Source organism: Pseudopipra pipra, chromosome 6 (genome assembly GCF_036250125.1).
Source record: "Pseudopipra pipra isolate bDixPip1 chromosome 6, bDixPip1.hap1, whole genome shotgun sequence".
Classification (NCBI taxonomy): Eukaryota; Metazoa; Chordata; class Aves; order Passeriformes; family Pipridae; genus Pseudopipra; species Pseudopipra pipra.
This window is the reverse complement of record NC_087554.1, coordinates 23,757,255-23,774,267: the sequence shown is the minus strand read 5'-3', so window position 1 is coordinate 23,774,267 and position 17,013 is coordinate 23,757,255. Positions and strand designations below refer to the sequence as shown.

General features: G+C 42.7%; 1 protein-coding gene across 7 annotated transcripts in view; it reads right to left on the bottom strand.

Moving 5' to 3' along the window:
* The window catches only part of TSPAN18 (tetraspanin 18), a 121,506-nt gene that overhangs the window by 3,675 nt on the left and 100,818 nt on the right, over nt 1-17,013 (bottom strand). For all 7 annotated transcript variants that reach the window (XM_064657814.1, XM_064657818.1, XM_064657819.1 and 4 more), the window contains 5 exons: nt 16,695-16,889; nt 11,087-11,161; nt 5,191-5,289; nt 3,724-3,903; nt 848-931 (listed from right to left, as the gene is read on the bottom strand). In XM_064657814.1, coding sequence (XP_064513884.1) covers nt 848-931; nt 3,724-3,903; nt 5,191-5,289; nt 11,087-11,161; nt 16,695-16,889 — 633 coding nt within the window. The remainder of the gene's footprint in view (nt 1-847; nt 932-3,723; nt 3,904-5,190; nt 5,290-11,086; nt 11,162-16,694; nt 16,890-17,013) is intronic.

The following is a 17,013-nucleotide window of genomic DNA, read 5'->3' as shown; positions in this document are numbered from 1 at the left end:
CTGTGGCAAAACTTTTTTTCCTAAAGGCGATCCCTCCCTTCTTTCCGCTGCTCCCCACACCTCCCCATGCCATGCCCACTCCTTCTCCCCACCCCCCTGCCCTGTTCAAACTGTTAGTGGCTACGGCAGCAGCCTTGTTTTATTCCCAAACTGCCCTTGGTGTCACAGCAGAGCAGGTTCCACAATCCCTGCTCTGTACATCATTGCCACTGCCTGGGATGGGCACAGCACAGACTTTGTGGGAGGCTGCTCGGGCTCTCTGCCCAGGTCCCTCTCCTTTGCACAAGACAGAGGACTGCAAAAGCACCCAGCCTTGCCCCTGCAATGCCACAGGGACATCACTGCTGGGCTAATACCATGTCTGGTGGAAGCCTGTTGCTCAGAAATATCACCAAAGAGCCAGGTAGTAATGCAGGACAGTGGCTCTGTAGCCAATACAGTTTCAGGCTCTAAACAGAAGCTTTTACAGCAAAGGCAGAGTTTGAACATGTTAACCAAGTGACAGATCAGTCAGCTTTGGGGTGCTGCTGCAATGAGGGCAGTGACAGTGGGGTCTGGAGCAAGCATTGGGTTCCCAAAGCCCCTGTGGCCAGCACGGCAGGGATGAGCTCTGTGGCTGGCCTAGCACAAGGTGGCACTCCAGGCGTGTGGCACCAGTTATTTCCTTGCCTTTTTGTGTCAAAGGATCAAGCACCCATCTCTTTCCAGGCAATTAAACCCACAAGTTGATGACCTTCTTGAACTTTGCCAGAGTACCTTCCCCTGGCAAGGGGAGCACCTGCCTGTCTGCCTCACTGCTGGACATCTACTGACACTGCTTTCCTTATTGTCAAACAACAGTAAGTACCTCAATAGCCAACACTCCGATGGCAAGGGCTCCTGCAAGGTACACGTAGGTCTCAAAGGAGTTCAGAATCACAGTGTAGCAGCCCTAGGAAACACAAAACATGGTGAGACACACCTGAGCAGTACATTGCATTGTTCTTACCACATAGCCCTCATTAGAACATGAGATGCTTTCAGACCCAGGCACCCAGGCACCACAAGCATGGCTCCCTCTCACCACCTCACCCAGCCCCAAAGCACAGGAGGCAGAGACCCACAGGACAGTGCTGGGGAGGGGCAGGTTATGCTGTAGTGTGATGGGGGTGTTTTACACCCACAATCCCTCACTGACCAAGAGAACTGTGAGTTCTTGCAGGGCAGCACAGAGAGGAACTCCATCTGCAAAGGACAGAGATTAACCACAGAGGGAAGGACACTCAGGGCAGGTGACAGACAACCCAGGCTGGCTACAGAAAAGGATGACTTATTTAAAGCCAAGGCAGGAGATTCTTGAATCGTCTCTCACAGCCAGCAGCTCTTTAGCAGCTCAGGACCTTTTCTCTGTGTCTTCCCCCAAAAGACCATGGCTGAACACCTACTGATCTTCTGGCTATAGAAGAATTTCATTAACAACTCATGTCCATCCACTATGGCAATTCTTCCACTTATGAAGCATAGCCACCATCATCTTTAAAGTAATTTATTATTGTTCACACAATTAACAGCTGGTAGATCTTCCTACAAAGGTTTCAGGATGTTTCTGGAAATCATCAGCTTATCCTGGCCTCAGTTCTCCCAGCCTAAAATTCCAACCCACTGGGAAATTTCTGCAAACAGGACACATAAAAAGCAAAAAGTAGACTGGAGTGCAAAAAGTAGCTTCCTCTCCACTGGGAATATACTTCACATATACATTTTAATCCCATCTATACTGCTGGGAAGTTTCAGTCACCTGATTTTTTCCTTCCACCTTTAATGAAAGTATCTGAATTGCAAAGACAGCACAAAGTTATGTACTAGTGTTCATGCCAGATCCTGCTCACTGTGAGTGAGGCTCAACCAGCAGAGAGCAAAGGAGAGCATGGAGAGCATCTGCTCATGAGGCTGATCCACAGGTCCCAGACCACCAGCTTTAGCTGACCTGTTAAAGCCATGCTCTTGTCAATGTGAGACCACTCAGCACCAGCTCTATTCCAGCCATGTTTCAGTCAAATTTTCAAAGAGAAGCATCCAGCCCAGCAACAAAATATTTGTGTGCTTGCCAGAACTCCAACTTTAACCCAACCTCCAGCATGCCCTGCTCAGCTGGCTATAAACAGGGGTGAGCAGAGAGCACTGTCCTATCAGCATGGTGTCCTAAGAGCCTGACTTTGCCCCAGGAATCCCTCAATTCAGCCATCAGTTGCTTGGGATTGCCTCTCTTATTTTACACAAGTGCACTACTGTGTGCTTGATGGCACTTCACTGTGCGCATGGCATCTCCCACCAACCCTCTGTGGTGGCATGGGCTCGCAGGAAACCTTCCCTTTCCATGGGAGTAGTTAGCCTCAGCATCACCACTCAGGGAAAACTTTAACCCTCTTTCTCAAAATATAGTTCTCTTTCCTGCCCCACTATCTGTCATCTCTCTCCTCCCCATCTACTCACAGCAATCAGACCTGGCAGAAGCAGCACAGTGCTGTCTGCTATGATCTCTCACCCAGGGTGCCTTTGCCAACCATTTCCAGCTGCCAGTCAAGGAAGAGTTCATACACTGCTTCCAAACTCCTTTACTCTCTTTCACAGTCTGCTATCAAGTGCTGAAAAGAGGACCACTGCTTAGTCTGGAGAGAGAGGGAGGCTTGTACATAGGGTCAGTACAGAGCTCAGTTGGCTTATTAATGCTGAGGTGAACAGAGTCAGGAACTTTGCTAGAAAGTTTCTTAAGCATCATGTCTTGGTGACATTGTAAGGAAACATGACTATAGAATGTGTCAATGGGATGAACTGTCTTGTTCCAGTCTAGTATTGTGAAAAATTGTTGAGAGGCCTGGCAAAAGAATTATAGAATAGAACCACAGAATGGTTGGGGTTAGAAAGGACCTTAAAGATCACCCTAAAGATCCAATCTATTTGTTACAGTCAGGGACACCTTCCACTAGACCAAAGCCCTATCCAACCTGGCCTTGAACATTTCCAGGGATGGGGTATCCACAACTTTCTCTGGACAACCTTTTTCAGTGTCTCATCACCCTCACAGTTAACAATTTCTTCATTTCTATCTAATTTAAAACTCTCTTTCAGCTTGAGGCCATTCCCCCTTGTCCTATCAATACATGCCCATGTAAAAAGTCCCTCTCTAGCTTTCTTGGTAGGCTCCCTGTAGATACTGGAAGACTGCTATAAGAAATGCCTTTTTTCTACTGTAAAGAGTAAAGAAGCAGAGAAATAAAGTTTTCCAACACTTGTCTTCCTCGGAAAACAGCCATGGTTTTCTGTGGCTGTTTAACTCTTGATCTCTTGATTGCATATGTTGATTAGGAGTCTTTGTGAACTAAATTGGAGCCACTAATGCAGCCAGTAAGAGTCAGGTCCAACCCATCCTCGCTGACCTGTGCTGACTTGCTAATTAACTTCTCAGAGGTAGTTCTGACCTTCAGAAACACAATAAAACTTGATCTAAATTTCCACCTCACCTCTCAATCTCATATGAAAATCTTCATATTAAGCACAACATGAATTTAGCAGTGGGATTTTCAAAATCAGACATATGCCGTCACTTTGAGATCTATCAGCAGAAGTGTAATTAGGATGTGAGGTACAGTCAGGACATGTCAGATTCACTGGCTACCCATGACCACTGCAGCCATCGCTCTGCCCACTGTGAAAGTCCTTTTCCTAGTGTTCAGCCTCCCTTACCTGTCGGTTCTGAAACCTCTCAATGCCTGTGAGGCAAGCTTCCTTGTTGATAAACATCCCCTCCCGGCTCTGGAGCTCTCGCTGACAACAAGCCTCTGGTGTCATCTTTTCCAAAGAGGAGTGTGGAAGATGAGGGATAGCTTCAAAATCTTCTGGCCCGTTCACTCCACAGCAGGCAAACTAGGGAGAGGCACAGAGAAGAAAGGAAGACAGAATTGATGCTTAGCTCTGAAAGCAGATACAAGAAATCTACCAAAGATCTATTCTTGTAGGGATCAAAGCTTTAGCCAAAGCAGAGACAAAACAACTATTGTTTCCAAGAAAGTGGGTTGTGCTTGTACCTTGGAGCTTCAGCTTCATCAAAGTCTTTATAAAAAGTCCCACTGTTTCCATGTTGTACTGTAGATTCTAAGGTACTACTGAGAGTATTGCCACAAACTACACAGGGCTTTGGAGCATATCCAGAATGACTTGCTTGAGATCACCCAGCAAGTCTGTAAGGGAGCCAGCAGTACAATCCAGGCTCCCATTCTCTCCATAGCTAATGGCCAGGATTGTTGCTGCTCAAAGGCACTGCTAGGTGATTCAAGTAAGGTCTCTCTTTAGGATTCCAGTCAGGCCCTTTTTAAGGATTCAAGTCATACTCTGTCTCCTTTCAGTCAGCAAAAGGAAATGTCTTTATTATAGTCCTGAATCAGCATGAAGAGCAGCAATCATCTTTTCCTTTTAAGATTAAAATTGACTTTTCATCCACAGAGCCTGACATCCTGCTTTTCACCCCTGAAGAGATAACACCATGGGGTGTACTGAGCACTAAGCTCACATGTGTACACACACACACACACACACACACACACACACACACACACAGAGAACTTCTTGTGGTAGGTAATAACAACTGCAATTCCAATGACAGTCAACCTGTAACCTGCCCAATTAGTAGTGTAATAACAAAGTCAATTTTGATGGCTAATATTTTTATAGTGAAAATATGTCATTAGGCACACTCCTGCCTAAGCTGCCAGCTACCAACTCATTTCACAAGAGCTAACAAAAGAGCATTAGTTAGCACAAGTTTTTGGCTGCTAGGCTGAAGTAGTCTGAAAGGTGAAAGGCCCAGAATAAATGCAGTGATATTCAGTCACAGGCACCTCCACTGCTTTCTGTGCCCACTGTTTGAAACCTGGGGGTACCCACTCAGGTCAAATGGCTTGGGCTTTGGCAAAACACAAGGGCTGATACAGTCAGTGGGAGTGTCTCGGGACTGGTGGCAGCTCCATTTGAGAAAGACTGGCTGCAAGCCAAATTCTCACCTCCCTCCAACCACCACCACAAGCCCTGGTGCTAGGCTTGACGCAGCAGGATGGTGGGAGCAGGCTGGCCCTGGGTGAGCTGAGTGTGCGGGCTGAGCACCGTGTTGGTGGCCACTGATCATGGGCAGCATGAAACTGGCATGGTCTGACTTACTGTGATCATAACAGAGTTCCAGGTGGAAGAGAAGACATCTGTGTCATTGTTCCTCTGGTAATGCTTCTTCAGCTCCTTGGTGAAAAACTCTCTGGTCAGCTGAAATGCACAGACAGGTGGAAATGTAAAGGCTACTGCCAACACCTTTCCCAAACACTTCCCAAAGCTCCTTTCTCTGAATGCAGGGGGTTCTTTCGTTGTTTTAGATTTGTTCTTTGTTTTGCTAACCTCAGAGGAGAAACATGAGAAAAACCACTGGCTGAACCATAACTATATCCACGGTGAAAGGTACCCATTGAATAAAACTGTTGCTCATTAAAATCAGGGATTGAATTATACCTGTACTTCTAGGATAATGTTAACACTTAAAGGTTGGCTGGTTTGGTTTTGGGTTTGGTTTTTTTGTTTGTTTTTTTTTAATTTTCAGCCTTATTTGAAAGTATTTCATAAATTGAAACAGACCTAAACCAGATTTTAGAACTATCTTCAAATCCACACCGAAATAGTAGTTTCACTTACTGTGCCTTATGAGATCTGTAACTAAATCACAATTTTTCCCCCACTTTTCATTCAAACCAGGTAACTTCCTACTAACAACATGGGAGCTGCTCTGAATTTACTTCCATGTGTGAGAGAGCAGAATGAAGCCCTAATATGAAACTTTCTGGGAATGAAAAGGAAGTAAAAAACATATAACAAATAGAAAATATTAAAGTCAGCTTATGAATCAGAAAAAACACCATTTCCCTGACAATGCTATAGATTAGTTAAACTAACCCACACACATGAAGAAAAAAACCCTCTTTATATTTCCAGGGCTTTGATAATTTGATCATTTTTCCTAAGGTCAGCAATTTAAATGCGTGGAATTTCATTTACTCCTGTTTACATTTACAGTAAAATAGAAAAAAAGCACAAACAATTTGGCTCAGAGTCTTCTCAAAAAGTTAGACACCTTGAAATTACATTTACTTAGGATCACTCTCTGGAGGAATAGTAAATATAAAATCCTAATAGTCTTGTTAAATTGAACACCCCAGTTCAATCTTGCTGCCTTTCTGTCAGTTCAAGATGAAAACCTCAAGAAATCTCCTTTTCAGATACCCAATAGATCTTGATTTGTGTGGTCCCTTCTTCAAAATACCTTATGATTTGTGATCCACACAGAAAAATCTTCTGCCATTTGCAAAGCTGCAGTGAAGGGAGCTGGACTTGGCTGGCTACAGCACTGCTCTAATGTTGCATATTTTCAGGATCAGGAATTAAGCTGCCTGAAAAATACCCTTTTTACTCCCCCCTGTTGTTCATACAGTGCTGCTGACGCAGTAACATATACTGCTACAAGCTGGTTTCAGGTTCTTGATATGCAACGTGAAATATCACACATACACATACATATGTATGAAGTCTATGGGTGGGCACAAAAGCACAAGCACAAAATTGTTTGTTTCTGTTGCAACCGACAAAATCTAAGGAAAAAAAGAGAAGGCTGTGGTGACTTTTTAGAAGACCCCGAATACCACTTAATATTAACTTCTCTTTTACAAATACAAATGAAGGCCAAATTTAATGACTACATCAATACTGGGTAAAACTTTGTCACAAATACTTGAATCATGCAGGTAGCTCAATCTCATTACCTTTTAATTAGATATGCTGCTAAATTCCTAAATTACTTATTTGGGACAGATATTAACTCTTTTTTTTTTTTGCTTTTGAATATTAAAATACCAGAGACACATCATTTTTGCTTTGGGAATTTGGTGCACTGAGGGAGGGTCAGGTTAGAAGAAGCTGAAATATATCCTCAGTATTCTCCTTTCCTTTTCTTTCACTGCATACTTTATCCACACACAATCCAACCCTGCAGAGAGCAGCACATTTTTTTGATGCTTGTCTGTTCCTGAAGCACAGTCTTTGAAACTGATACCACCATTGGTAATAATCCCAGTTGGCTGCCTTTGTCGGGGTCTAAAACAAAAGAGTAATTTAAATATAAAGTGAAACTTTTATTTTGACAGCAGCAATCCCAGAGGAAATTGTTCAGAGTTTGTGTGTGATTTTTACGACGCTTGGCCTAAAACAGAGCTGTGTGCTGGAAGGGTAAGTTTACCAGGAAAATAACTGATTCTATTTTGTTGCTCTTAAAGTGCTTGTTCCAAATATCTGAAGTTCAGAAAAATGTGACAAAAGAAAAAAAAAAGAGGACAATAAAATAAGACAGTTCTACAGCCATGCCCATGGCATCCCTCTCACTGAAACTAGTAGCAGCCCTGAGGAAGTCTGTGCACATTGGAGTGCTATGGCAAGAACCATTCAGAAGTCAGCAAAGGACCTACTAATAAAACTAGATCTTTGCACATACTTGAAACAACACAATTGTACCAGCCACAGCCATGAACAATAAGGAGCTGTTCAGCTGTGTTTTTCTCTCACTGTTCTGGGGGTGACCCCTCCAGTACAACACATCCGTGCATACATTTACATGCCAGTGAATGAAGTGTGGCTGTTTTGTCACACTGGTTCAAGAAATGGCTTGGCTGGGATCAGTGCAGCCAGATGAAGGGGGCTTAGAAAAAGGAGGGCATTTCTGCACAACACAGGCATGCATGCATGCTGGCACTGCCCAGGAAGGGCACAACCTTCTCATGCAGTGCTCTGTTTAAGAATACTGAATGCTGTGCAAGAAGCTGCCTTCACAGTGCCTGCTTGTAAAACAGGACCCACTCCTATCCATCTGCATTGGCCTGGAGCATCCTGATGTTTGTGACACAGTACAGTGCTTGTAGGTACAGTCATCAGCGCTGCACTTCTCGCTTCCGCAGTGCCTTCCATTGGAGAGACCTCCGTCCACCCAACTGAGGAAGGTTCATGTTCTTTAGCTTTTACCTCATGTCTGAGGAAATAGACGTATCAGGAACTGAAGTGACTTGCTTATTAAATGTTAGAACTGCAGTTAAAAATCCAAACTCCATCCAAAGGCCTACCACTGAACTCTTCTGCTCCTAACATCCCATTTTCTTGATGCTAAAACAATCCACTAAGAGTAAAATATCCCTCCAGGTTTTTTCCCATCCAGACCTCTGAAGGGCATAGAAAAAGCAATTCCTATACATAGAGTCAATTTGATCTTTCATAGCATCTCTCTAGTGTTCATGGAAGTCATTATTTTATGGGGGAACTTATAGATGAAAAAGGGTTCTCCAGCCTCCCCAAAATCTCTTTTTCAAAGGAAGAGAAAGTCTGGAAATCCCATAGCTGATTAACAGTAGCTTTCCTCTTCAAAGAAAGTTTTTAAACAGTTCATTGGAAGTGCAGCTGGACTTGCAGATCGCAGTAGCTCACCATCGCAAACACCACTTTCACTCACTCCACCACCACACTCTGCTTCACTGACTCTTCCTCTAATGTCAAATCTCAGCAGAAAACATCTCTTTTTTCCTATATTTTTGTCTCTTAATTTCTTTCACTCCCTCAGCAATTAATAATTTAACCCTGCTGAGTGTTTGGGAGCTGGTTTGGATGTAAAACACTATATAGGAGAAAGCTGCACTGAACATTATCTGCAAAGCAAACAGGTAAAGTGTATCTTTTTTCTCATTCTACTCACCCAGTGAGACCACAGCCATATGGACTGGTGCAATGATCATCCCAGAATCCTCCTTGGTAAGTTTCCAAGAAATTCAGGTTGCCTAAATGTGCATTTACCACCTCATGCCTTGAAAGTAATTTGTTTTGCGAGCAAGAGAAAAGCACATCTGAACTTGAACCTAAATTGTTACTGTGAAAAATTCTTCCCGACACAGGGTCACTGGAAGACCACCTCTGTCCCTATGGACATCCTGCTCAGCCATCTAGCCTCACCCTAACCTCAAGGCAACAGCAAAGTTGGCCACAAGTAGTTACAAAGCCAGAGAAGCTACCACCAAAATACATTGCAACACCAAAACAAGGGGTATTTTTTTCAGAACAAACCTGAGGAGAGAACAAACCACAAGAATTTGCAGACCAAGTTTGACTTCTGCACAGAGCTGTCTATGTTGGGATCTGACGTTCTTCATTCCTTCCCATTTAAGCCCTTCCTGTCAGTCATTCTGACAGAGTGGGAAGGTGATGATACAAACAAGAAGATAAACTCAAGAAAGATAGAAGTTTGTTCCTCTTCAAGTTTTATCTCGCAAAACACCGTCATATGCCACAGTAGAATAGCCACTGTGACCTTATCTTGTAAGATAACATGTCCTTACATGTCCTGTGGCTCCCATGGGAATGGAAGGTACTGATACTTTGCCCAGGAGCAGGTTGTAAGCGAGGAGAACACAGAAACACAGAACACAGCCACCCTGCACTCAGGACTTGCAGCACGACTGGGCAGTTTCTTGTACCTTTTACCAGTTTCTGAGACAGAAGATGAGAGGTGGGAGCTGTCAGTTGCCAGTCATTCCCTGATCCCCAGGAAGCGTATTCTCTCTGTCATGAAGCTTATATCTGGGCCTGCAGGGCATTTCTATGTGTGTGGTCGGCTACTTGTACTGAACCAAAGGAACTGTCTAAACCAGCAGAGCTGTAATGGCCAGAATACACCAGACCCCCCATGCTGCAACATATTTATGAAGTGATAGCTGTTCCTATGAGGGCATGGTCTCAAAACCTAAGCTGGAATGGGGCACCCACTCTGTGTGCAGAGTGCCATTCCTTCCCCACTGCCTTCAGATCTGAGGCAAAGACAAAAAAACCCAGTTTATAAAGGGAAAAAAATCCTCTCACTACCTCCCCCCAAACCCATCCTACAAACACCATGCTGTCTTGCTGTGAGCTTCCTAAGTCTTGATTCTTTTGTATCAAAAGCTTTTGATATGAATAAAATTAAAAGTATATCTTGGTTCAAGAAAAGCATCATTATACATGGCCCTTCTATGCTCATACCATATTTCTCTCATGTTCAGTACAGAAAATGTGCTGTATGTTCTGATACTACCAGTGGAGGCCAGATAAACAAAATAAATACTAACAGTCACAAGTGACCACCTCTGCTGACCAATCTACTTTCGCACCCATCACTTAGAGAAGGATGGACCTAGTTCAGTCAGGCTCTTCCTTGGCATATGTGAACACACCAATACACAAACCTTCGCTGTTTAGAGAAAGAAATGAGACTGTGGTTACTACTAGTGTAGTAAAAGTCTACTACTAGCACAGGGGAGGGATGATGGCCATTTAATAATATGCATAGCAGCAGAGTAGAGCAAGGCTACATCACATGAAGCTTTGGAGAGAAAGACTAAACTCTAAGCAGGGCAATATGCAAGGGAACCACTGATGGGACTGAAAACTGGACATAGGGAGACTTGCTTAGAGCGGGTCAGGAAGGATATCTTGCAAGCAGCATTGATAGAAGTCTGGTGAACATTACAATATGGAAATTCAAGAAGGAATATGATTAGAAGATTCTCAAGAGAGCTTTTGCACTGCACAGCAAGCACTGGCTTCCCTGGTAAAACAGGAGTTTTCACCATTAATAGTAATATTAAACACATGCTATATTGAAAGAAAAATAGTTGCCTTTAAGGTTAGTGTGACTTTATTATAAAGGTTCTTTGTGATGGAATGTTCAACTGTTTGGTTGCAAGAGAGTCTGGAAGACCCTAAAAGACCCAAAAAACTTGAGGAATAAGTAGCCCCCTGGTGCGCGCAAACTATCCACCCTGCACAGTCCAGGTTAGTTAGCATTCCCTGACTTGCTGGCAGTTCTGCAGACTGGTGGTAGCAATGAAGCAAGTTTGCCAATATTTGAAACAATCAGTTGCTCTACAAACAAATCAACCACCATCTAACACCATGCTCCAGCTGTGTACAATCCCACTGGAGTTCAGTTTGCCCACCATTGGATACTTACATTTTCTCTGAAGATAAAAGCCAGGATTGCAGCTGAAAGCTCTGCCAGGAAGATTAACAAAATAAACATGAAGAACTGGAAAAGAGAAGATAAACAAAAAAGCACAGACAGCATTACATGTGAGCAATAGGTAGTAGGAATACAGAGTTTTGCTAATCACCGAAGGGATGGAAAAAATAACTGAGGAAATTTTTTTTCCCCTGACAATTAAAAAAAACCTATGAGACAGTCATGTGGAGCACGCACAGTCCCTCTCTGATCTCATCACAGGACATGGGAGCTTGTGATGCTTTTGCCTGCTTCTAATGAAGCAAATAAGGCTACAGAACCTGTAGCATCCCCTGATAAATCTGCACCAGGTTAAAACAGTAAGGCCTACTTCGATGGAAGAAGTTATATAATTGTAGACATGCTCATACTGGGTTAAACTGTCCTGGCACAAGTGCATGCATCACATGCATATGCAGACACACCCTTCATCACAATATAAACAACACAATTTTACTGTGATATGATCACATCTAATTTTGTATGGAGGGAGGCAGTGGGATATATACTCAAATATTTAAACCTGTCACCAAAAATGGACTCTATTTAGAGTATTCCTCATTTAAGGACAAAATTAGCCTTGGTTAATATCTCCCTCCACGCAATGGGACTGCACTGAGTTAAGTAATAACCACACAGAACCTGTACAGAAAGTTGATAACACACCATAAGAATTACATTTGATAATGGAAGAATCATCCATGTTTTGTATAGTATCCAAAGTGTGCATATTCATATCCTTAAATTAAGGGCACACTGCAGACTTGAAAGAAAGCACAGCTAGAAGATTAAGTGGTAGTAAAAGAGAAACAGGCATCCAGCCTGAAGTAAAACCATTACACTTATGTCATCATAATTTTAGGAAAAAGAAAGGGAAGCAAAACAGAGAGGCATGCGGCTGTTCATCTTAAACTATATTTCATCCTGTTGCCCTTGCACTTTTCTGCTGCTTCAATCTAAAAAGTCTGTTTTTCAGTCTTACTTACAGGCACCTTGTTTCAGTGATGTTACCAAGCCTGAGTGATTCACTGTGCCTGCACCACCCACCCCACAGAATTAAATCAGATACACCTAAGAGGTCTCATCCCCAAAGAGAACGACATCTTGCTGCGAGGGTGCTGTTCCCTTATCTACCCAGAGCATTCAGGTGCTGCAGAGTGTTTCCTAGCCAGGAATGCTGGGATTCCTGCAGGCTCCCACTTCAGATCCTTCTGCCTGGCGGCACACAGGTAGAGGCAAAACTCAAGTAGAGAGGAAAAGAATGTTGAAGGGAACAAATCTCCCAGAGCAGGAGAGCCCTCAGTAACATCAAAGAGCTCAGGACTCTGCCTGTCCTTGGGACCAATTCTCAGTTACCTTGATGTTTCGTGTTTGATGCTGCTTCAGACCATATGAAACAGTAAAAATAATAGGCAGTGATGCACCCTCTAACATTCTTAAAACAGCAAATGTTGGTGCTGAGGAACAGCTATGGGAGCAGAGCAGAAAGTGGCTAGGGCTCATGTTCTCTCCCACAATGGCATTTATTTCCATTCTTGTAGATAAAATAGAGGGCTTGAGGAACAATAAGTCTGAACTAGATGGACATTTTTTATGATTTTATAGCCAGAAGGGGAAATTACCATTTGAGAGTCAGCCTGTCAAAAATTCAAACATGCCAAGAATTAGCCCACAGACTCAGATTTTCTAAAACTGAGTAAATGTTAAGAAATTAATTCAGATTTTGGCATTGTGTGAGAAAAACAGAAGTGAACAGAGAACCCTGTAAGACTGTATCACATGGAGGGTAATAAACGTGTTACATGTTACCAACAAAGGTGGATGAAGCAACAAGTGAAAATAGGAAGAGAAGTCTGGATGGTTGTAGAAGGTCTTTCTGAAACAGCAGGCAGAAAGGGTCACAAGTACCATTGTGATCCCCAAGCAACGATTTATAAACAGTGTCTGAAAGGCTGTGCATTGTGCACTTTGGTGATGGAGACAGAATTCAAACTACCTGTTGGAATGTGCAAAATGTTGTTTTGTTGTCAATTATCAGGGCTGTAAGTGATTTTTCCCCATTGGAAAAATGCACACACCACCCTGTCCCACTTGTCTTCCTGCTTTGCAGTGGAAACAAAAGAAAAGGAGCCTGGGCTCAAACGACAAAACAAGAAAATCAGATGAGCGGGGACTTTGGTTTCCAACAAAATTATGTTGCTTGATTTTGCTGAACTAGTTAACTCTCTAATTTATTCTTACTGCTGAAGTTTTCTGTGTGGCTTCTTTTTTTCCTGCTTTGAGACTGTTTTAATTTCACCACAGGAGGGCAAAGAACAACTGATGAGAATGAACAATGCTTTGCAAATTCACTTCATCATCCATCAAGGGATCTCAGCATAGTCACTAAGGTCTAAGGTGGTGATCAAGTGATTAATCCCATCACCCTGCTAATTGCATTTCATTTACTGATTACTGAGAGACACATGTTCACCCAAGCTCCAGCACAGGCTTGTGCAGAAGTGGAAGTAGTCATTCCCAGATTATCCGTGATAAGCGTCATTATCGTTCCCAAACTGATTTACACTTATACTGTGCATTCTGCATTACAGATTTATAACAGTTACTGTAGAAAAAAACACAAGCAGCCATTAGGGCTGATGAGAAAAAGAAGATGGATCATCAGTGTTTCAGAACTTGCTCCCATTCTGAATTTTAAGGAGAGTCAAACCTGCTTATTATGTTTTGCTTCCAAAAATTAAATTGTTTACTGATATATGAGAGCACAAAACAGCCAGCTGGTTAATGCATTGGACACAGTAGCCTCACATTCAAATTTAAGTTTGAGACACAAAATGTGAACACAGGTACCCCCCATATCCAAGGTGAACATCCTGAGTAGCGTGGTCTCTCATATTGGTCAAAAATCTTGCCTCAGCTCCTGGTGATGGTTATAGGTTTATCAGAAGTTTCCACAAATCAATGCCTCGTGTTTATTTTTCACAGCTCATCTACCACTCCAGTTTCAAAAACACTGTTCTAAAAAGAGTAGCAATTGCCTTTAACTCAAAGGACCTGCATTTTCATGGTGAGGAGTTTCAGGGGCTATACATCCATTTTAGAGGAGTGCAGAACAGGATGTCTGCACTCAAAACTAAGCCAAATGAAGCTAACATGGACTGTTCTTGTTCCAAAGCTGAATTCAGTCCCATGATGCAATGTTGTATGCTCAACAGTATTTTGGATTCTGATTTTTATGGTGGTGTTTTGCAGTCAGAGGGTCTTCAGGACTATCTAGAAGTTATTCAATGCCTGATCTGCAGGGCAATTTTGTGAGCCATGTCCAAGTGCTGGGAAATCTAGAAATACTTCACAGCCTTGTGCTTAATGCAACATGTTAGGTTCCACAGTGATGGGGTTTTTTTAACCAAAAGACAAGCATCTTAATGAAAAATAAAAGTCCTTGGAAAGACAGAAGCCAGAACCTAGAGACCATGCTTTTGTGCATCTGTCTTGTCCCTTCTATCTTCTGTTTACATTTGGACTAAAAGCTTTAGACATACATTATGCATCACTGTGAAATCTTGCTCAAGCAGCTCTCTGGCTCATCAATTCTTCAACAGCTTTGTAAGTGGACTTGATTTGATCTAGCAACTGTTCCCCAAGTACCACCCCCACCAAAGACTTACACTCTGTTTTGCAAGTGTTCCCAGTCTCTCTGGAGTACAGTCATGAACATTTTGCCTCTTCAATGCCTTCAATCCTATCAGATTTTGGGTTTCACAGATGTTTTAATGTAAGCTGATTTTAACATCAGCTGGTGTGGCCCCAGAAAAGAAGTTGGCAGTATATTTCTTCTCCCTTGGTATCAGCACAGGTCCTCATCCAAGTGCTTCACACTACTGAATGAGACAGCAGGTTGTTTAACAGAGTTGGCTTTGATACCAGAAGACCTCGAAGACCTGATCAAAGTGGAACAATAAATCCTCATCCAGTAATTACTTTTAGAGTTTCTCCTAGTCTAGGGTATTAATTCCAACCTGTATTTTTCTCACATTTCATTCAAAATCAAATAATCATAAAGGTAAATAAATAAAGCATCAGGGCTCAGAACTATCTCTAAGAGTCAGAAAAGTAATAACCACAAAATCAAGTGCATTGGAGTATAACTAGAACACATGGAGGAATATTCAAACCTGTAACTGATATTAAATTAGGAAAGAGCATGGCCCAGAGCTACCTTCCTCCAGATAGGTTACCCATCTGTATGCAGCAGACATGGTCCAAACTGAAAATATTACTCTTCCATTCACTTACAATCAACAATTTCCATTAAACATAACTTTTAGTTTCTTAATCTGACAAGGACAGGCTTTGAAGTAACCTCAGGCTCATTGGGCCTGATCCTTTGCATTTTATTAGGTTCCTCTGGGCAGATCTCCACAGACTTCACAGGGATACCTCTGGCTTTCTGATTTACTTCTGAGATGAGCCACTAGAAATCAAACCCACAATGGCTTCCAGGAAAGGGATCTCATTTGCAGGCTATGAACTCAAGGCATGTGTGAGCCAAGGGCTAGAGAGAATTTATCTCACTCATCTCTAGGAAAGATGGGTTTGCAGCATTCAAGAAAAAGGACTTTCCCGCTCTGTCTAAAGCTAGAGACAAGCCTTTTTTACACCATGGAGCAGCTGTGCAAGACACAATCATAACAAAATACAAAAAGTAAGATCAAGATCTTAAAAAAAAAATGAACAAAAACCCCAACAACCCCAAAGTGCCAACAGACACTGCAGGAGGGAAAAAGGTCACATTAGATGAAAAAAAAAAAGAAAACAAAACAAGAAAACTAATGATCTTTGTCTTTCAATACATAACTGGTAATACATTCCAGTAGAAGAGTAGAAGAAAATGGCTGGAAACCCTGTAGTGCCTGAACTTATGGGGGAGGAGGCAGGGGCAGAAGTGACTTATTTTAGCTCTTTGTAATTATTGATGACCACATGGGCTGAAATTAAACCCTGCCATTTAGGAGAATGTGCCCAACAATAACAAATCTGGTTCATTTTAGGAGCAGAGTAGGCTGTGTAAAGGAGTGACCAGCTATTGAGAGCTGCAATGACAGGCCACCATGCAGCTCCGAGCAGGGCATTTCTGCTGACATGGGGGGAGCTCCCTTACACAGGTGCTGTGCTCTATATGTTCCCTCTTCTTTGTTGTGAACCCCTGAGGAATGAATCTACAAGTGGATCAGTGGGTTTTGAGAGGTCAAGAGGACCACTCTTGGTCAATTTATAAATGTAAAAAAACCCAACCAATTAAATGGGGGCATTTTGAAAGAAAGCTTAAAAAGGTCAAAATACACTCAGAGACTGGGCTCAAATCTATCTATACACAGAAAAAGCAAATTCTCTATATTTCTAGCTGTGTGTAAAAGTATCCTAAGCCTATTTATTATCTAAAGGAACAATGGCTACAATAACAGACATCCCTCCATAAACTCATCAGAGCATCATCTATCCAGTCACTCCCACTCTTGGGCAGCACCAAGAGGCCAACAGAAAATGCACGGGCACTTACAAAAAGCAGGAGGCATTTGTTCTCACGGATGGCACCACAGCAGCCGAGGAAACCCAGCAGAAAGAGCATTGCTCCCATAGCCAACACGATGTACGCTCCTGTGAAGAGCAGAGGGTTGGCAGCCACTATCTCTCGAAAACCTGTGGGATCCACAATGACCCAGATTCCAAGTCCCAGCAGGCATGCTCCTCCCAGCTGTCACAGCACAAGGAATGGAGAGAGAGGGAGACAGGTCAACATAAAACAACTGCTGAAGAAAAACTGGATTCATTACTATCTTTTGATCGAACATATTAATTTGGAGAATTTGTGTTTCTCC